We start from the raw sequence: 22,444 nt of genomic DNA, 5'->3' as shown, positions 1-22,444 counted from the left end.
GTGAAAAGCTCGCGCCCGGAAAGAATCTTTCGGAAACACTTATTTAGATGAGAGTGTTCATACTGAAAGAGTGAAGCGCGACTTTCTTTGCGCACGCTTACATAAAAAAAGAGTATCCACCAAACTGGAAATATACGAACAATATGGAGGGTTTTTTTCATATATGCATACATGTGTACATGTTACAAACATACATGCTACGTGATGTGACAACTGCATTTGATATTTATCTACCGGAAATTTTTATTTCGGAACGCGGAAAGATATGTCGCGTCATGCATCGCGATCAACGATGATTTATTCGCGAAAATATAACTATTTACGGTTGCGTCGCGCATTTCGCTCATGTGCAATAATTTGCATGTTGCAGATTCTCAGTGACATATTTCGTTCGTGTTACGTAATTTATGCATTCTCTAGCACTTTGTCGCATCCGATGAACATTGAAGAGAAATCACCCATTAGAGATATAATTACTCAGTAGTTCATAGTAGTTCTGAAACATGTCAGATACATCCAGGCAGCTTCTTCTTAAAATTTATAAAAGTTCTAAGACATATTATATCTCTAATTGTATTTGTTATAATTATATATATCTGCAATTGATTAAAATTAAAATTTTTTGTTTAGTAAAATTGAAAATCCCGATGACTTAATGCGAAAATTTCGCAATGTTCGGGCGGAAACCGCGGATGCAAATGCGTTTCCTGCTCGATGCGTCCATCGGGAATCCCGTACACAATTGCGTTATAGGTATCGATCCCATTGCAAATATTGAAAAATGACAGTCACCTGCTCTTTCCGATCCATCCGTAATGAATGCCCATAAAATATATTATTCATCCCTTATGTATCTTCTCCTCCTCTTCCCGCGCAATCTCTCTACCACCATGGTTTGTCGAAAAACTCGCGCCGCCGAAACGTGCTAATTGAGTTCGCGAAATTTAATGTTTTAATTAAATCGTTCACCGATATCATTTTGTGATTAACTGCCACATGATTTTGACCCCATTCACAGATTTCCACGACGAGATTATTCTTTGCGTATATAACATTCGGAAATCCATTGTCATGGAAATGGAAACTTTTTTTTCAAACCATAGCGCAATATTGTAGAGAAAAGAGATATTGATGATAAAAGAGTTTATATTACATGTCAACGTAGTATTGTCAAACACGCACCATATAGAGAATTTCTACTTTTAATTTATTATTAAATTAAATCTGCATTTTATTAAATGTCCACAGTAATTATAAAAAATTAACTGTTTCAATGAATAAAATGAGTCGATTAAAAAATTCATGAATGTTAGTGAATTAATTCTATAGTATTATATTACATTTTTTATATATTTATTCACACACGATCTGTGATAAGCTTAATATCTAATATGAACAACGTAATAATGATGTTCACGTCAAACTGCAATCTAATAAAATGTCCAGTTGGATGCTGCAAAGTAAGGGTTTAGTCCATTGCGACGATAAACTTTTGCCACAAAACGCGGACCTGGCGCAACTGGCGCCACAATATCTGTAACGACCTTACTATTATCTCTCTTTTTTCGGAATGCTGTCGAGAAGTAACGAGAACGTCTCGTTGTAGAGCGGATTTAATTAAAGTACAGCAAGCATGTAGCTTAATACAGTTTGTCTGGGGGAAAAGAAAAAAACGAAAGCGTAATAGGCGAGTTAGAATTGTTTGTCACTGCTTACTAGCTCAACAAGCGTTATATTCGCGGCTAAATAATATTATATAATACCTTAAACTTTCCATAATTTAATTAAATCCCTCCGCATCGCGCATGCTGCGTTTTAATATTTCGCGAAGAGGCCATCCCGATTCGTGAAAAAAACTTTTACGAAAGTTGCAAGAACACAAAAAAATGGGGGAACGAAATATACGGAGGTATTAAATATTTTCCTGCAGACATTTTTAACAATTTTCATTTCCTGGCAGTGCATCTGCGGCCCGGCGCGCTACGTAAAATACTCGCATATGAATATTTATATTAAAGTAAGCCGTGTTAATAAAAAAAACTCTTATCAGATGAAATATACAAAATACGTTATGTCGCGACGGCGTTTATTGCAGCATTACTGTGTACAAAAAATTCTTATAACAGAAAATTTAAGTGACTTTTTGATGCAATCAGTGTTTTAAAGTAATTAAATATCGTACAAAGTTATATAAATGCAGAATAAAACTTTTGAAATTCTCTTAATTCGCACAGAAAAATCTCTTATTTCTAATTGCTTTTAGCTTAAGTGCTCTTAATGTTTTGCCAAGATAAAATGGATTCTAAATTGTCCAAAGAGTGCACTTGTCAAATTTTTCAAGCTATTTCAAAGATGCAATGAATCAGGACATGTACACATCCTATTTTTGTATCTATTTTATATATATCTTGTATGTTATCGGTAAATCGAAAAATGCACCTTAACAGCTGAGGAAATAATAACTACAGCTTAAAACAATGCTATATTATCGCGCATAAAGCGTGCACGAATATGTTTGCTCAATTGATATTCTCCTAAATTAGAGATCAGTCTAAATTAGACCGAATTGCCGGTGTATTTGATCGAGATTAGAATGGCAGCGTAATTTCTTTGATGAATAAAGCGCTCTCATCTACATATCCGACGGATCTTGATCGAAACAAACCGGAATTGTATATCCGTATCGGTATACGTTAATGACACGAATAGGCCTTGTTGTGGTTACCGAAGCTCATCCGTGCCAAACCACCGATTTGTACGTATATATGTAGCAATTCGTGGGCGATGAACCGTGGGCGTGTGTCCACGCTATAGTGCATGAGCCCCTGGAATTCCTGGCATTCCTAAACCGGAGGTCAACCCGAATCAGATACGAGCTTGTCCAGGAATTGCAATAGCTCGCTTGTGCAACATGACAGTCGAGGCCACTCATTGATCGGTGGCTTTCGAGATGATTACGCAAATACCAGAATAAAGAATCTCAGAATATGTATGAGACAAAATGCAATGTTGGAGAAATTTTATTTCTTTAAAATATACGAGACTACACAATGTCTCACAAAAATCGACCCCGACCGCAGAATGTAATGGAAATGTATTTGCAATTATTCACAACGCTTGCAATATTCACTTACTTAAAATGCGCGACATATTACTTGTTCGAAATAAGATTTTGAGATATTGATTCTGCGATTTTATTATCGCAGTCTTTCCCACGCATTACATTTTATTTTATTCGAAATAATATTCGAGAAAATTTCCCATATCGACATTATATATTCCTTTCAGGCGACGCTACTCTAATTTCTTCGTGTAAATCATATAAATTACGTATATAGCAAGAAGAAATGTCTTCTTTGTATAAGGACGAAATTTCTTATTCATACAAAGTGTCCTAAATTGTCATCGCCAATGTGCCACGTTAACCTCGGAAAATCTTGTAACCCCTGGTAGAATCCCCATAGTATGTCGACTACTTTCGTCTCGCGCAGAAATTGTCCGACGATTTTTTTCTCTCTCTCTCTCTCGTCTCGCGTCTCATAGTTGAATATTCTCCGGCGTTACGCGCGATGCAAATGATAAAGAATTTACATCTTCCTTAATTTGCACAATAATGGCGGCGTCACCTCTCGACCCTGTTCCACTCGCGATCACGACTCTTCCGCGAGGAAACTTCCCCGTCTGATTCTGCGTTAAATTCCCTCGGAATATTCGTGTTATCCCCCGACGCTATATATAACTCGTAATTGTGGTACTCTCATAGTACATGCCTGTCGTAAACATATTTTACATTAAACAGTAATAAGAGAAGATGCATGATTATTACAGCTCATTATATACGGTGTGACGTAGAATGATAGAAATACATATAGAATGATTAATTAAAGTTGTCTGAAACTAAATTTTAAAATTGCAGAATATAAATTTTTTTGGGGGAACATTGATTTTAGTTTCAAAAGTATCTTCTTCAAGCAACATAATTTTATTAGACTGTATCACTAAAATTAAAACAGTAATATATTTACAGAGTAAAAAGAGAAATATAGTTTATAATTTATTTGTAAAAGTAATAATTCTTACAGTATACTTTTCAATCTCTTTCCAAACTTTTATGTACATTCCATTTAGATAAGTCTATTTAGATAAGCACGTTATACAACTCTTTCAGTGACATTACTGTCGATACTGAAAAAAGAAACGCGTAAAATTAAAAAGATCTCGACCTTTTCAACTTCAATATTCTTTGAAGCAAGTTTTAATTAGATGCTAACTTGATCGTGATACACGAAAGATATTTTAAATTCATGAACCTCGCAAATTAGGCTCGAGACCGTGTCTTGGAGTTAATGATAGTCCGCGATGTACTTGGCTCGTGTAACTTTCGCGAACGTTTCCTGCGTTGCATAACAGCAACTTAAATCGTGCCGCCGCATGAACGCGAAGCAGAAAGTTTCCGGAACTTTACGGAGAGATATTCATTTGCGCCCGAATCTTATTGCTGTTTCGTGACCAAAATGCCGGGCCATAACATGAACTAATAAATAAATTAACGAAATCTTTCTTTGTCCAATCTTTCATCATACGTATTAAATATATCGTAGTCATCGTAGATTATAATAAACTTGCCTGGATTATTTCCCGGAGATTGAAATTATTTTCTAAATAATATTCCAATTCTCCACGATGAATAAAGGAAAAGCTCGAGAGTTAATAAATCGGCGACCGATTATTGCCAAGCTGTATCCGTTAATCGTTAAAATCCAGACGCCACCATACAATTTAGCAGCAAAGCCGTTACGCAAATTTCGATGCTCCCTAACGGACACCTTCATCATCCCCGTGCGACGTGCCACGACAACATCGGTATTTACGTAATTATTGGGTCGGGGGTTCGCTTTGTGGCGTTGCGGCTCTTCAGATGCCTCTTGAGTGCATACGTCATCATTAAACTAACCATGGTATTCTGCTCTGTTAATGACACTCGTCGGTATCTTTAATTAAGCCACTCATTTCGAAAGCAATATATAAGTTCAGAGTTGCGATATTTTGAATTTCATAGAATATCAATCGCGAGCGTATAAGCTCGTCTGCGGCTTGATTGAAGGATTTGCCATTAAAATCGTTTGTATTCGAATATAACTGTGTGAAAGAAACTTCATATATTGCACATTGCGGAGTCAAGATAGCAAGTTTGAAATTACATTGCAAACTCTCGGAAAATTGGCACATTGATAATGTAGATACCAACTAGTAAACTTCGATAAACTAAAGTTTCCGCAGGTTGTGTGCTTTTAGAAACTATTTTGCTATTTATAAAGAAATCTACTCTATACAAAATATTCGCACGCGTGTGCAGTCTCTCTACTCTATCATAAATAACATTATATTTTTTCATTTTTTAAATTTCGTTTTATATACTTTAGCCTTGGCGCTTTGATAGACGCATAATCATACTGTTTTTTCTTTGCAAAATCTCGTTTGCCCGCGTACTATAAAATGCGTTACATTAGAAAATTATTTATTAATCGATCTTATTGCGCGATCTTGACTTATTTGATAAATAATTTTTTATCAGAAAAATTCGTGGTTATTAAATAGATGCCTTACATTATAAATAGATGCCGATTAATTTTATCTGTTATAATAACAATGCTTTGTTCAAGAATTTATTTAAAGACAAAATGAATTCATTGCTATGCAAAAGAAATAGAGAAAGAAAATAAAGAAATTATATTTATTTTATTAATTTATAATAAAAATATATGTGTATTCACACATATTTAATTCTGTCATAGATTTCTCCTAAACAAAATAGATATTTTTAAATTGACGTTTTCTATTCACAACTTTGTATTAAAACGCGTAAATTATTTTCGTTCTATCTAATTTTCATTTCGAAACGTGTCGCTACATAAATGAAAATTATTTCACGCATGATACGCGGCGACGGCTACGTTAGACATCGCCCATAAGGGATAAACGAGGCTGCTAATCTACGAAAGTGGTCGAGAGGATACTGCCTCTCGATATGAATACCCAACAGCTGTTTACTCGAATTCCCAGAGCTATGATTCCACAGATGAATGTTGCGGACCGATCCGGAGTAGTAACAGAAAACCACCGATCGGTCTTATTACAATCGATATTGTAGATTGTACGCGAGATCATGCATTGTAGGGCGATAAATGCATCGGAAGGCGCACGTTGAATCAGATTAGCATCGCAATCTAATTACGATATCCGGCGAAGAGCATAACTCATCTTAATCTATTCGCGAAGCATGAGTTATCGTTTCTATCTGGTCAATAACACATATTCGCATTACGTAGATATGTGTCGTAATAAATTTCAGATCCCCCAAAAATTGCAAAATTTATACTAAGCAAGAAACATTAATTATGAGAGCGTAGCATTAACATGTATGCTTAGACGTGGATTTAATGAGCAAAAATTAGTAGCACTGGATATATGAATTTTGTCTCTCTTTTTGTCTCTTCCTCACGAAACTGTTCTCTCACGACGGAAGAGAATAATTACATACGAGAACTCGTAATTGTAGGGAATGTAACATAATTAGAGACGAGTCAACGAGATTGGCATGACCGTGCTGGGCTTAATCGAGCTGTCTAAGAGACGAAGACGAGAGTCAGACGACAGATGATGGAAATCATAATGAATCTCGTCGTTTCGCCTCCGTCGCTCAGGAATGTGAAATTACGGCAAGAACCTGTCTAGCACGCTCGCTAATACATATCAGTGACTTCGATCTTCATTAATCTTCCACCCTTGATCGATCTTGAATATCTGAAGTTCTTCCGGGCGCAATTTCCTTGTTTGCCACTAACATTATCTATACAGTCTGGAGTCAATTGATACACAATCTCTGTAAAACTGTTAACTGCTTGTTAAAATTGTTAACTATATTATCGATTTCGAGATCTTTCTCGCGGGAATAATTTCTTCCTTCTTATATTGTGTTAGTTCTGCGCTCTTTCGTTCACGGTTATGGCAATTAAGCGCGTTCTAATTAACCCGAGTATCGCAATCGACGCACAAAGTCAGTTGAGTAGCTTTTCGTGTAACATTCTTAAAGTGCCCGACGTCTCTTCGTTCCCTCTTTGTAAGGCGCCCTCGTCTTTCCGTTTTCTCTACCCTTCGCACGTCATCCGCTTCCCCTTTCGCTCATTGATCAAACACTATCTGGTTATCCCCATTTCTGACACCAGAATTTCTTCGCGATAAGCATCCCTTCTTCCCCCCCCCCCTCCCGTGCACTCGCAGCGTGAATTGCACCCTTCAGCGCCACGATTCATCCTGATGCTAATGCACAAGCGTCAAGTGGATTATCACGATAATGATGGTCGTACACGAAAAAAATATTCTAAAAATTACAACGTGATTCTTATAATCGTCAAAATACATGTATAAAATATACGTACAAATGTATAAGAGAAATCACGATATTTTTATTTAATAATATTATATATTAATAATATATTATATTTAAATAACAAGAATATTGTAATTCAAATAATTTGATGCGCAACAAATTCATAATCGTTAACAAATAATAGAACAGACATGTACAATTTACAATCTTTATAGTAATAAATATCTTAGTGTCGTTATATTCCAACTATACAATAAATGTTGTAAAAGGGAATATATTTTTCATGTACGATTTGTATCATAACATTTTCTCCGCGTAGATGAACCATCGTACGTTTAAATGCTTGTGATTAGTTATGAGAAATATTTTTACTGAAAAGAACATTATGGAGAAAACCATCTAAAAAACGTATGAAAGACGTTTGAAAAATCAACATATATTAAAACGACTAATTAAGTGAACCGAAAGATTTAGAAGAATTTATCATGACATCGAATTTAATAAATATTAAATCAAATTTAATTTAATTTATTGAATCCCGCAATATTTAAATAAAATACGAACTCAAATACCGAATAAATTAAAAAAATAAATCCAATAAAAATTGTTCTCGTTCAGCGAGATTTCGGTCCAGTTTAATACAGATGAATGTGCGTAAGTACATATGCATCGAAACTGGCGGGCAACTCTTGCGTAATAGCAAGCTTACTTGCTCATACTTTTCCCGGACGCGAGCACTCGGTTCAGAGTACTTGTATGTGCATACACATACAAACAGCTTACGTTTGCTGTAAGCTTTCTGCGAAGGCAGAAGGGGATTTCCTCATAAATATGTAAATTTACCTACCCAGGTTATGCGCGAGGGCGGCGAGGTAAAAATGTGGCCACGCCGAAAGCTGCCGATACAAATGGATATTCAATTACGATCGACATACGGCGATTTATGCTGGGAAGCGAATATATAACTGCGGTTCGCGACGAAAAGTTTAACATTATTTCATTTACGTACATAATTAGGCTTTTTAATCCGCTTTTTATCATGTAATTTATTAACATCTTGATTTTAGATCTTACGATACAGTATTATTAATCAAATGATTTAAATGACATGGTTATGCTATGTGATTAATCATACGATTTATCAAGATATCAAATATGAATCAAAAGTGAAATTATAATTTCTAATTGATCAAAGAGATTAATCATAATGTGATTGCAATATGATTAAAATTAATTTCAGTAAATTAATGTTTAAATTAATGTATTATTAAGATTATTCTAATAATTGCAGGAATAATATTTTTAATTATTGATTATTCAGTAACGATTTAATAATTAGAAATAGTCTATAAAATTAATCTAAATTAATGATTAGCGATTACTTTAATCACGATAAAATTATTTATTAATCACTTGCTATAGTAATCGTAAAAATAATCAATCACTATCTCCGACAATGCAAAGAATAATTTGACACTGACAACTTTGCAAAGTGACGGAAATTTTCTCATCGTGGATGCCTTTCGGATTTTCACGCATTATTCATGCACCACGATTCAAGTGTAAAATAAGGATCATCTCATTATACTTTCACGTCATGCATTGTTATGATTCCGTAATAATATTGTATTCTTCTTAAGCTACACTTGTCCGATGCGATTGAATACAAAATGCAACATCTGCACTTGCACGTACGACCACTATCACATATCTCAAATCACTCAATAAATAGATATAATCTCTCAGAGAAAGAAAAGCGAGAGAGAGTAAATTTTTTCAGTTATGAGAAATTATAAAGAAGAAACTTCGACAAATGGAATAATAAAATAAAATAGTATGAATTCATAAATTAAAAAATTATTGTTATATTTGAAAATGTTGTTTTAAATTGCAACTTCAAAATTTTTATTTTATTTTTAGATCTATCCATAACTAGATATCTATAACATTTTTATAAGTAAAGTATACGCATCAAAGGTTCTATAAAAAAGCGCACTTATGCCAAATATATTTTAAATGCATTTCCGAGAGGGTCACGAGACTTCTCTATACTTGCCTCCTCGGTAAAATGGTTCAGAATCGCGCGTTTAAAATTTGCGGCGTAAAATTTGACGTACTCTATTCGCCGTACGAGTATCGCGTAGAAACTAGAAACAGTTTCAGAACCGCGGAAAACCTCCGACAGGTCTAAGAGCACCGAGCGTTCCTTTTCACACGAGCGAATTTTCTACGCTATTTCCACCAGAAACTTTTAAATAAACGGGCTTCCCTCCTTGACCCAAAAGTTTCTTTTAAACGTGCCCACTTTCTAATGAAATAATCCTTTTTAGCTGACCTCACCACACAGTTATATTAACTTGAATTTAAATAATATCTTCTCCAGAGAGAAATCCCTGAAAATCTTACATAATCACCAAGCAAATGTAAGTATCCGTGACAAAGAAATAACGTTAAAAGTCTCTCGAAAAGTTAATTTAAAATAACCCTATTATACTCCGTTTTATAATATATAATTCTTATAATAAAAATTATTATTATAGATAATGTAACAGTTTTTTTCGAAGTAATGTGCAAATATTTTATTAATTGCGTGGAAATGGTGTGGAAAATCTTGCTATTCATTTCCAACAGCTGCTACACAGCTGATAAGAAATTGATTTGTGAAAATATATCAATCGGAACTGACAAGTATAATTTTTCATCCGCATTTCAATGATCGTCAAAATTCTTAATTATTGCGGTTTAATATATATTTAAAGACTCACATTGCTCCCAATGCATTTGAATGTGTTAAATTTATGTCATCGCAGAGATCTATACATTCAATATGAAATAATATCATGTTTTCGAAATTTTGCAAAAGAATTTAAACAAGTATTACAAAATAACAGGAGGCTATCTGCTATTCATCCAAAGCAGTAAGTGTAATGTAAGATAGAGAGATATTTATAAAAAATGTAATGAAAGATAATTTATTTAATTCGAATATATAAATTCAAGCATAATGTGTTTTTTTAATTAGATTACGAGATTTGACATGGAAATTTTTTAAAAATCATTTACGATCGGTACTTGTCTAAAATGTGCCGTTATGAGCAAAAATTTATGCTCCGCGTAAATTTGTGTTGTCACGTCAAAACGTTTCACGCGTTTCGTGAATATTCAACAATCTTAAATATTCAACGCCGGAAAACATTATTCATCTCCACGGTGCCAGCCGTCCCAAGCATACATCCATTTTTGCCACTTTAATCCCACTTCAATCGGGCATCTTGATTTACGACGTCAGAAATGAAGAAATTATTCTCGAGAGCATGAGCATTGCTACCTTCGTTCTTCGTCATGTTGTCACCTTCTTAACATTTTCCGCTGGTATGACTTACAGTCACCGATTTATCCCGAATATCGCATTGTGTATATGTTGGATAGCGCGATATTTTGCTACAAAAAAATATACAAATCTGTTAAACTTAATTAGCTTTCTTAATGTTTCACGCGCCTAGCAAAATAAAAATCTTTGAAAATAAATATAATTTAAAGATACGTAAAATTTCTTTAAATACGTATATAAATATATGTAGGTGCAAAATTTACATATAAAATATTCTTCTTTCTCTCGTATCTATAATTAACTAAATTTACATTTAAAGCCTTAATCTGATTGAATTCATCTGAAATTATTACAAGATTTCTATCTGCAAAAATATTGCCTGAAATATTTTTATCTCTTTAATGTGCAAAAATTTTTATTTAAAATTTAAATATATACAACTTTTACAGAATATATTTTTATATTGCTAAAATAATAATCTATCTCTCTTATTTATCGATTAAACGTTGATACTATATGTTTCGTGTTCTGATTTTCTTATCTTCCTCTATATTGTTTTAGAGGTAGCTCGTACAGGTGCAAATCTTATCTATCTATCGCCGAGTCTAAATCATGTTAAATCGACGTTACACTCTCGAAAAGCGATACAAATTAGATCTGCCCCAACAACGCTTGCCACCCTATCTCACTTCCTACGATCGCGTTTCTCGTAACTGCGTCACGTTCAGCAACATTACGTTGCTGCGAGAGATGACTGTAAAATATAAGACGGTGCACATTTTCACTTAAGTGGATTCTTAAAAGAACAAAAAAGAAAAACCGGTTTCACTGAAGTAAAATTTTACGATACGATTTTATCTGATATAATATATAAGTTATAATCTATAATTTAACTTTTTATTATTTACCATTAATTAATATTGTTTGATTAATTTTATTTAATTAAATCGATCGATATCAATGAATGTATCGTTTTGTCATATTTAGATATGATTTTCTGAGCTTATTGTACATATTATTATACAGTAAATATTAAAATAAATGTTAAAAGATTATATCCGATCACGCGCGTCAAAATGCTACAGTTTGATTGTGATATCGATATTGATTGGATCTAATTAAATGAGAATAATTAATCAAACACTATATGTATATTGATGGATAATAAACAATTGTTATCCATAACATGCGCTCTTGTTTTTCCTCTCTCGTTAGAGGGCGTGTTCCCGCCTCCTATATAAAGAAGCGATCGGGTATGTACCCTGCGCAATAATTACCACCTTCATTATCATTACTAAAGCAAGCAGAGTCCAGTCCATCCTTTCTCGAAGCCGACCAGCGCAATGCGACATGTGGTGCAGCGCGGAAATTAATTAGGAACGGTGCTCTTGCGTCTACGCGCGTAACTCGACAGGAATTTTCCATTTACGAGCCGCATACGGACACCACACATACACTGGGAGATTAATACGCACCTGTGTACCTGGAAGCCGTCGCGTATGCTCGAATCAATTAATATATTGCGCGTTCGCACTAATGGTCGAAGGGTGGACAGGTAGATGGGTATACTCGCGCGCCACCGCCGCAATCAGAATTTAATTACATGTATAGTAATTTGCTAATTACCGTTTATTTTATACTCGCAATTGGCAATTCGTTGCGGATCGATAGTTCGGACAGTTTACTATCCTTTTATATTTCGACCGTTCGTGACTGATTAGCGCAATCAGCTGACTGCAATAATAATGATAATAATAACAATAATAATAATAAACTGCTAGCAGTAATAATAAAACAATCGCTGCCAGTATTATTGCATTGTTGATTAATTATTCACGGTAACGTTATAAGCCGAATAACGAACTATTATTAGTGTTACCAGCGATTTGTGCCACACAATAATGATTTCAATGTAAATATATATTGGAGACACACTATATTGTTTTATATTAGTTTTGTGTTATTATTGCTATTATTATTGAATTTGCTATTATTAAATTATTCGTATACCGTTAAAAGATGCGAGATTATTACCATTATTATTATCGCTGCCGTTTTACGCGAGACAGTCGATATCGCACCGCGTCAAGATTGATTATTCGCATCGGCGAATGCAGTCGTTTTCGCATCGCATCGGAAATTCAACCGTACAAACCGACATGTGAGTTTTCCACTTCCTGCAGCCACAATCGATGTGACATTAATTTCAAACGAATCGGCAAGTGCGCGAGGACGTATATCGGATGAGCCCGAATTAATTAACGGCTTTTATAATACGCGTCGCCACCGAGTTCTATAATCTCGTGAAAATTCAATGTACCTATTTGCCAAAGTCAAATATTATTTTTTCTGCCGTAGAAAGATAACATTTTTTTTTATTAGACATTATTTCTGATCTGAACGATCAAGATAAATTCTGAATCACTAGAGAAATATGAAAGAACATGATAAATTATTATAAATAATTGCTGAATTGGCTATCCGCAAAAGAAACGCTTTCTTCTCTTGTTCATATTTATTGATTTTTTTATATTAATTCTTCCAATATTGTCTCTATACGATACGACACGATTATAATTCTAAATAATGGCTCAAATGACAATCTTTATGCGTGAAACAACGTTAATGATGGCCCTCCTTGACAGCACCACGATAATACATTCATCCTCTCCTCTTCACGTTACATTTACATTTGTGATCCAGCGAAACAGACCGAAGCTATATCGGTATTATTACATTTGCATGTGAATGCAATTCGCCTTCCTATCGCGAGAGAATAATTCACCCTACAGTGAATATCCATTCAATACCTGCCCTCGATGCTACTATGGGTGTTGTGATTACCTTGTCGGACATCTTCTCACCGATGTCACAACAGAATCATCAACATAATGAGTGTACAATATTTGTTATTATGATGCGCGATAATATTCATGAGCTATAAACAAATTTTCATCACGCGCTGAGAGCAGAAAAATGAAGGACGATGAGGAGATTTTATATACAAATGCAAAAATATATCGCTGATAAAAAATATATTATTGTGTCGTAATTAATACTGTAAATCGGAGTATTAAATAATATTTTTTAATATAATATTAAATTAATAGTGCTGCGAGAATTGTAATAGTCAATTGCAATAATTGATATTAGGATAATATCTTTCTTTCTCAATAGTATAATTTTACCAATTATTAATTACATAATCAATAATCCAAAGTGAAATGACGATTATGTATATCAATATGACATAAATATTTGAGGGTAAACCTACACACATTGTTTGCATTCAGTCGGAATTAGATTTCCACATGCATGCAAATATAAGCAGTCGCGTGCATAGATTCCACGTGCGGCACGGTTTGAATTGTGAATGTCGGAGATTCACGAAATAGCGGAAAGTCCAAAATCGCATACCAGCAGTCCATAACTGGGATTACTGCTGCAAGTTCCATCTATGCGCTCGACCAGCTAGTTGGTCCAATTAGTCGACGGCCGACGTTGAATCCGGAAATTACAATGCGCTGTCGGTGACAGGCACAAAAAGGAGACGTGAGGGATGTCGTAACCCTTTCTATAGAATGCGTCCTATTACCAAACGCTTGCCAAATGGCGCAGAAATCATTATCGAGAGTTGGATACATGATTCAATCGAAAGAAGTAATTGATAAAAGATCGGAGCAAGATTTAAATAATTTGCAAAAATATTGTGACAAATATCCATAATTAATTTGAAAATAATTATAATAAACTGTAGAAATAGATAATAATTGTTGATAGATTAATTCACGTGACTGCATAACTAATGATGAACGTATAGGTCTTGTTTTTAATCAGAGAAAACAATTTCTGTTACAGAACTTGAAGAACCAGATAATGACAACAAACCTGTGGGTGGAACAGGTAAGCGATAAATGATTTACTTTGAAATGTGCTCAATTCGTGAATGTTTTTTTTTTTATCTCTTTTAAACATCTTCCTCATGATCTTTCATAATTTATCATAAGATAAAATGTGCTCAAACTTTTAACATTATCCAACAACTTTAATCCCAAGTTAAATAATCCAAGTTAAGTAATATATTGTAAAATATATCGTAAAGAATCGTTCCTTTTTTTTTATCTGCGACACGATACGCGAAAAGTTTGATAGAAAAGAAAGTACGAGAAACAACTTACATTAGTGCTCGTAATTGGACCTTTATGTTAGAATGTTAGAAGGAGACGATAGCGCAAGAGAGTTTGGGAAACAACGGGTGTTTTGTTACTGCGCGTTACTTGAACGCTGCAATAACTGCAAATTACTTATGTTATATCTTGTTATGTTTATCGATCTGCGTGACGTTATAATCTCTTATTAAATAGAATAGGATATAATAAAACAAACCAATGGATAGCATAATCGAGTGATTTAATTGAACAAAGGTCGATTAACGTAACGATTACGGCATATTTCTTCAACGAAACGACGCGCGAAACTCTCGTTAACAGATCTCGGTAATATTGAGATGATAGTATAGCTTTTAGAAAAGCGTTCGTTGCTTTTGTAAGACGAGCATTTATTTCGATGTACAGAATATTACTAAAATGCATATATGAAAATCTCGCCAACGGGTTTTCAAAAGAGCAAGTCTAAAAAAAGTTCATATAAATTCATGTCGCATGAGAACTAAATAAATTTAATTATATAATTAAAAGATTCAGTACAATATACATATTTTAATTGTGCAATATTTAGATATATAACTTTTCCTTATTTTTGCCGCTTTAAATTTATTTTTCAAATCTAATCGCAAAGTTTTAATTAATCATTTATTTTCAATAAAATATATCATATTCTGATGCGATGCACCTCTGATTACTACAAAATTAACGCAGAACGCGAGTTTGACGCTTTTCGTAGCGTGTCCGATAAAATCGCGAAATAGATCATATGTCGAACCGCTATTCGTCGGTCGATTCATAACACGATTCATACCCGAACCATACGGTTTTCGCGGACTGACGTCTGGTCGGGTTGCAGACCGCGTTGCGCGAGTTGCATTTCTGTCTGCACGTGTGTTGTACGTGTACACGGCGAAGCATTCCCGGCGCGTCTCGCGGAGCGACGCACCATCCCTCAATGTCGAAACCACCCTCTACTCTCGAGGGCGACCGGGACAACCCCGGTTGTTGTTAGTGTCGGGCGCGCACTCTTGTTTCAGGACCGTCTCTATGCGAGCCCTTTGCGTTACGTCGCTTCCAGTTTTTAATCCTTTAGATTAGTTAATCTTTCAGTCACGCGGAATATGATGAAAAATGATATTTAGATAATGTTGTTCGATACGTAATTAATTAATGTATGAATAGGAATTAACAAATGTTGCTTGGACAGGAATTTAAATAATATTTTAGATCAGCTTTAATTCTCGATTGTAAAGAAAATATTACTTTGAAATCTGGCAATTACTTAAAGTTATTGTTAATAATTTTAATTATATTGCTAAATTCTTATATTATTATGCAAATTACGTTTCAACATCTAGATATGTATAACTCAATAAAAAAAGAATTTGTTAATTTTTAATTGATGAATGAAAAATACATTTATAATATATATATATACATACATCCTGTTATACACATATTATCTTACAAAAGTATATAAGATAAAACAATCTTTTAAAATTGATAAGAAATTTAAGGCCACGATACTAATTTTGTTAGTTAGAGTCATTCCTGATCTCGTAGTAGTGCTTTGACACAGACATATAACTAACATATAACATGTAGCTAACCGATTTGCTCTTGGTGCAATGTGCTACATGTGCGACACGCAGTGATAACGAAATCCAGGTTTTGCGATGTACGCTTTCATGTAACACACGTAAAAAGTAACTTTTTTTAAAAGTCAGAACTTTCATCGTAAATTTCCCTTTAACGTAATCCAATGTTATCTCTTTTCTGGATTTTAAACATTCTCTACATAAAAATAAATCCACTTTTTAAAAGATATAACGAAAAGGTAAAACGAAAAAAAAAGGGAGAAAGATAAAAAGCTTTTACATGCGCGAATTGTGCACGAATAATACACAGGCTCGAAAATTACGAGTGATTTATCGATCGGGTTATCGGTTGAATCGATTGGTGGATGAATAAGTGCATACTTATGTCAAAAGAAACTGCGCCTACCATTATGGAATATATAAAATAAATATCGCCAATAAATTATCCAAGTATTTACTGAAAAATATTGCATTGACTTGCATATTTCTCGATTAATGTCATTTCTGTATGAAAAATGGACAGACATAAATTAATATAAATAGTTGATCAATACAAGAGGCAAAAACGTTTTTACATTCAGACACAATTTACATGATTGTGCAGATCTTCCGATTATAATTTGAATTGTAATTTTTAATTGCAAAAATATAGCATCGCCACTCATCTTTTTTAGTTCTTTACGGTTTGTTTGCAAAAGTTCGTAATAAAAAGTTTATTTTTTTCGCTATTTCTTATCTATAATTCACTTTCATATTTGCTTTATTGTCCATACATGCGAAGATAATATTTCGCAGAGTAAGGAGAATGTTGCAAAGTTATAAAATATCTGTAATATTTATCAAAAATAAATGAAAGAAAAACGGATGTATGTAAATATAATATATTCATAAAAAGAGTAAAATATTTAATAATTTACATTACATTTTCTTTGCAATATATTCTGATATATATACTGCTTCAGAAAAATAAAAATAGCGGGACGTGTGACAATATTAACTATGCCTCGAAATATCGAGAGATCTCGTCATGTCCCCTTATTCCCTTCAATGTGAAACGTAATTCTTACACAGGGGCGCATATGGCGTGATACTTGCACGATTTACTCACCGACAAAATAGCGAAGTACCTGCGGAAGCTTTTCCCGTATGTGCCGAGTTGCGCGAATTTAATTATGCCGCAAAATCGACCCCATACATATCGACGAATCCGCAAGCGAAATTACTTCTCCTTGCCCGAGCACGAAAACGAATTAAACTGTGCGGCAAAGTACGTCGCCAGTTAGTCTGCAAACTTGATTAATTGTGTAGGCAATGGAATCGCTTTAAAAAAAGGAAGAAAAGATATTGCGAAATGAATAATACGTAAATACTATTCGGCATGCTTTCAGACGAAGCAATAAAATACAGAACTAAGCAATCATCTTTTAAAAAGAAAGAAAAAATTATTTGTGCAAATTGTATACAAGCGTCGATCTTGACGTGCAAAAATTGCAACGTAATTTTAAGATGTAATATTAATTATCACATCTCATGAATAATTGAGCAATATAAAATATATGATTAATGATTTGTTTAAACTCTGATAAAAAAATGAAAAACAAATCTTTATTTTAGTCACATTTTATTTTATTATATAGACATATTAAAAAAAAAATAATTAAGCAATATAAGAAATTATTTCTAAAGACATATGCGCGCTTATGTGTGTGTATGAGAAAGGGAGAGAGAGATTGTTAATTTTCAAGCAGTTTTGCTCTTTCCTTCAGCTACTTTTCAATAATAATGCATATTTGACTGCAAACTGTTATTTTATTTATTTTCTCCCTAGTGTTTCGTCAATTTAAATTTTATGAAAAAAATTATATATTTGGATTTATTTCTCTGTCTCCTTTTCTCTCTCTCTCTCTCTCTCTCTCTCTCTCTCTCTCTCTCTCTCTCTCTCTCTCTCTCTCTCTCTCTCTCTCTCTCTCTCTCTCTTCCTGCATTTGCCATCGATAGATAGAAAATGAGATTTCAAGACGAAGATTTACAGAGCCACATTCTTCTGACAATGAGTGAGTCAGACGAACGGCAGTCAATACGTCGAGAATAAATTGATAGCAACGGCACCATTCCTGTCGATGATCCTGTTATCTGCAAACACCTTGTTCACACCCTTACCCTGACTCCCGTATTTTTTATCTTGACAGTTGCGTATCACTTATATGCTTATCAGACGCCACTTGCGATCTACCCTTATCTATCTTTCGACTCTCCCTCGTTATTTTCCAACTTCTCTTCTTTTAAAATCTTGTGCATTTGTTTCTTTCTGTCGCCTTTAACGAGTTCTAATTTTTCGCTCTTTATTCTCCTCTTCTTGTTTACGGACAGATTTAAAATTTAACTTAAATTCTCTCTTCCGTTGCCTTTATTTTTCTTACCTTTTATTTTTGTTAATAATTTATTGTCCGTCGTTTATCTTCCTTTTGTTATTTCAAATCCAGCTTAAGTTTGCTTTCCTCTTTACGTTATTTTCTAGTTTTTATGCTTCTTTATTGTTTGAACTTCTAATAGTTCTTGTCCATTATATCTTCTTTTATTGTCACCTCAATTTCCTTTCATCCTTTTTTTATTCGCTCGTAGCGTCATCAGGTCTCTCTTTTCCTCACCATGTCTCTTTTTCCGCTCCATTATTTTCTCACTCTCATCCGCACTGTCTTTTCTTCTCCCATTTTTTGCATTTCGAGCTCACTTGCCCTCGTCAGTTTGGCTCTCCTCGATTCGTCGATACCGAATAACAAAGTTTAGCATGTCGACAATCCGCCCTAGGTGACTAATAATCTTTTATTTTTTTTGTTCTCCAATCCCATGTCGTTATCTAAATAAATCGGATTTCCGGGCGCAAGAACAGCAAAATCTTGCTTTTAGTCTCTCTCTCTCTCTCTCTGTTACGAATAAAAGCTCGCGTTTGCCAAAAATATACAACGCGCGCGATATATACACCGACCGATTACAAAATAAATCAGATTTTTCAGGCAGTTACAAGATTTCCGCGTCAAGTAAATTTTCCCGCGAAATTTTCCCGTACAAACACCGTCTTGCAAATATTTTTTTCTCTCTGCGCACACAGAGATTTCGCTATCTTCTTTCAACATAATTCGCTCGTTCACCATTGTACACAATTTATATCTTTGCGAAAAGAATATTTTAATCACAAAAGTTAAGTAAATTTCTTTTTCCTCGTTCAGATGACTTATCGGATCATACAATTCAGTATCATCGATATCCTGGTGATAGTGTCGTGTAAATTTGCGAATAGTTTGCGGATTTTAGTAGATGCGAGTCTCGGAAACGTTAAACAGGAAATGTCGTAGCTTGTTTCTGTATTTTTCTGGCAAAAGCGACGCTTTCTCTGCATTCGCGAGCGACATGTCCGTATCCGATCATCGTTTCGGCATCATATGAGCCTCCACCATTATCCTCTCGCGAAGTCAACTTTTACGACAGCGCATCTGCTTCCATTTTTTCGGCGAGAAAAATCGATTTTTTAGCATATTAGTCAGTTGAAGTAAATAAAATAGCACTCGTTGTCAAATCGTATGGGAAAGAACTAGTCTATCCGCGCCGTCTCTGTTTAAACTTTGTATAGTTACAAGTTCCTTCAGGATGCGTAATAACAATATAACTTTTTCCGTATTTCTCTTGAGCCATTAGTTAAAGAGTTAGGAAAGTTTCGGGAAATACGGGAAGCTTCCGGCAAGATTGTTCGATCGTCCCAAGAAAAACTTTTATTTTTGATCCTGCGTGGCGGCGACCGGTTTCTCTTCGCGAAAACATCGCGAATTATTATTAGCAACGGCAATTTGTGTCAAGCCAAATTCCACCAGACTTGTTTCTTCTTTAATCAACACGAACGTAATCGCCAAGAACGCCGTCGTCGCTTATCATCAGTATCGTTTTTTAACTTCTCGAGCGTAAACTTCGCAACCTCGTCAACTCTGCGTTCATCTCCCCCTATCTCTCTCTCTCTCTCGAGATCACCGATTCAATTCGCGAACATTAATTGCCGCGACGTCGCTCGAAATTCTCGACGGGGTAGCTTCTCGACTCGAAACGAAGGATCGTTCCCGATCCCAGATAGCAACTTTTCAGGCGAATGCACTTTTCCGCCCCCGCAGATACCCGGGATGAGAGAAGGGGAGAAACTGCATCGTCGCAGAGGGAGAAGCTGCATCAAGAGAGAGGAGGTGCTATCGACTCCGCTCCCGAAAACAACTCCAACATTCCTCCCTTTCCCCTTATGCTGCATCTCTTCCCCCTATCATTTCGTGGCGAAGCATACCGAAAAACACATAAATCTAAACTTCATTTACGTTTGCCGCCGCCAACACAAAAATGCAGCTCCCGCATAAGCATTTCGTTTGTAGTCGAGCTTGAATTTATTTCCACTGTTTGCACCGATGCATAATTGCCGGCTAAAACAATTCTCGAATTTATACGACAACTTTTTGTGAAAGCAGACGAGATTAGAAAAACCAAGTTATTGATATGGAGAGATATTTGCAATACATTTATATAATAATTTTTAATTATATTCCCCATATAATTATAGAAAGATACATATTTAAATTTTATTTTGACTAATGCTCGAATTTAAATTTTTAATATATATTTAGCATTTTATTTATATTTTAATTTAATTATAATTTAATTATATTTTATATAAAGTTTGCAAATTTGATTAGAAATTATTATTCAATCATTTAAAAATCTTGCTTAATATCAATTTGAAGATATAAATGCCCTCTCAACCTGATTAAATTCAAAGATTCAATTAAACGTATATGAAATTGAATTCTGTGTTTTAGCTTTCAAATCAATCGATTGAAGTTGACATAGACAGTCGTTCTAATCACTACTAAATTATCCACTTTATCGCGTCACCAATCTCGCTCGATTCGCGAATGGTTCCCTAAAAAACTTCGAACTCTCTTTAGACCTCTCACTATCCCGATTGAATTCTGTCTGGAAGAAATTCCCATCGGATCCCGCACCATCTGCAGACTCTCGCTGCGATAATTGGGCGCTAATTAACGGCCGCGAGGCAATCGAATTTTCACGAAGTTTCATCTCTCGCAAGAGGAAATTCTCGAGCTCCTCTCGAATGATATTATTCTCATCGTGCACCGCGAAAAAAATCGAATCATATCGCGATTGAATTCGTTGTCCAGCGGCAACACCTCTTCACATCAAACTATTTATATCTATTTTATAAAAAGAAAAAATTAAATGGATATTTTGTATGTATATAAACGGGATAACTTTTAATAATCTTGAAATAAATATTTATCATATTAATGTTTTAATATCTTTTAATATCGTGCAAGTCTCCCTCGATTTTAAAAAGCATGATTAAATAAATATATACAAACTTTTGGTCTATACGATGATCCTTTCATTGTTGCATTATTTTATTAATTATTTCACTAATTCTGTATTTCATTATTTCATTGTTTTATTATATAATTTTGTCTTTAAAAAAATTGTAAACATATTAAATAATATATAATTAAATAATATTTTTTTCGCGATTTTTATACATTTCTCAATGTAAATAGCAATTCCGGCCACAGAATTTTAGAAAGAGTATTTAACTTCGGAAGTGTCCAATGCAGCCCGTTGAGTTTTGCTTATTTTTTCACGCGAGAAATACTAATGTTTGCATACGCAGCTACCGTAAAATTAGCTGCTCTTTTTTTTTTGCTTTTGACTTTCTAAACGCTTAGTTTTCGGCTGGTTTAAAACAGCGTGACGACACAATAGTGAAACACGCAAGAGTTTAGTTTAAACGTTAATGTGCGAACACGTTGTCCACGGTACCATCATAGATTTTTCAGCCACAATTAAATTAACTTAAACTCTGAGAATTTTGCAGTGAAAGCAAATAAAATTTTAAGTAAACGATTTAATGTTTCTCGCT

At 34.3% G+C, this 22,444-nt stretch overlaps 1 protein-coding gene across 4 annotated transcripts in view; it reads left to right on the top strand.

Moving 5' to 3' along the window:
• Nucleotides 1-22,444, top strand: part of Nachralpha4 (nicotinic acetylcholine receptor alpha4) — a 155,573-nt gene that overhangs the window by 35,306 nt on the left and 97,823 nt on the right. For all 4 annotated transcript variants that reach the window (XM_083036121.1, XM_083036120.1, XM_083036122.1 and 1 more), the window contains one exon: nt 14,580-14,624. In XM_083036121.1, coding sequence (XP_082892247.1) covers nt 14,580-14,624 — 45 coding nt within the window. Of the gene's footprint in view, nt 1-14,579; nt 14,625-22,444 lie in introns of those variants that run through there.

The sequence above is a fragment of the Prenolepis imparis genome, unplaced genomic scaffold (genome assembly GCF_030444845.1).
Source record: "Prenolepis imparis isolate NDT839.2.m4 unplaced genomic scaffold, iyPreImpa1.0 SCAF_4, whole genome shotgun sequence".
Taxonomy (NCBI): domain Eukaryota; kingdom Metazoa; phylum Arthropoda; class Insecta; order Hymenoptera; family Formicidae; genus Prenolepis; species Prenolepis imparis.
This window is presented reverse-complemented; position numbering and strand designations above follow the sequence as displayed.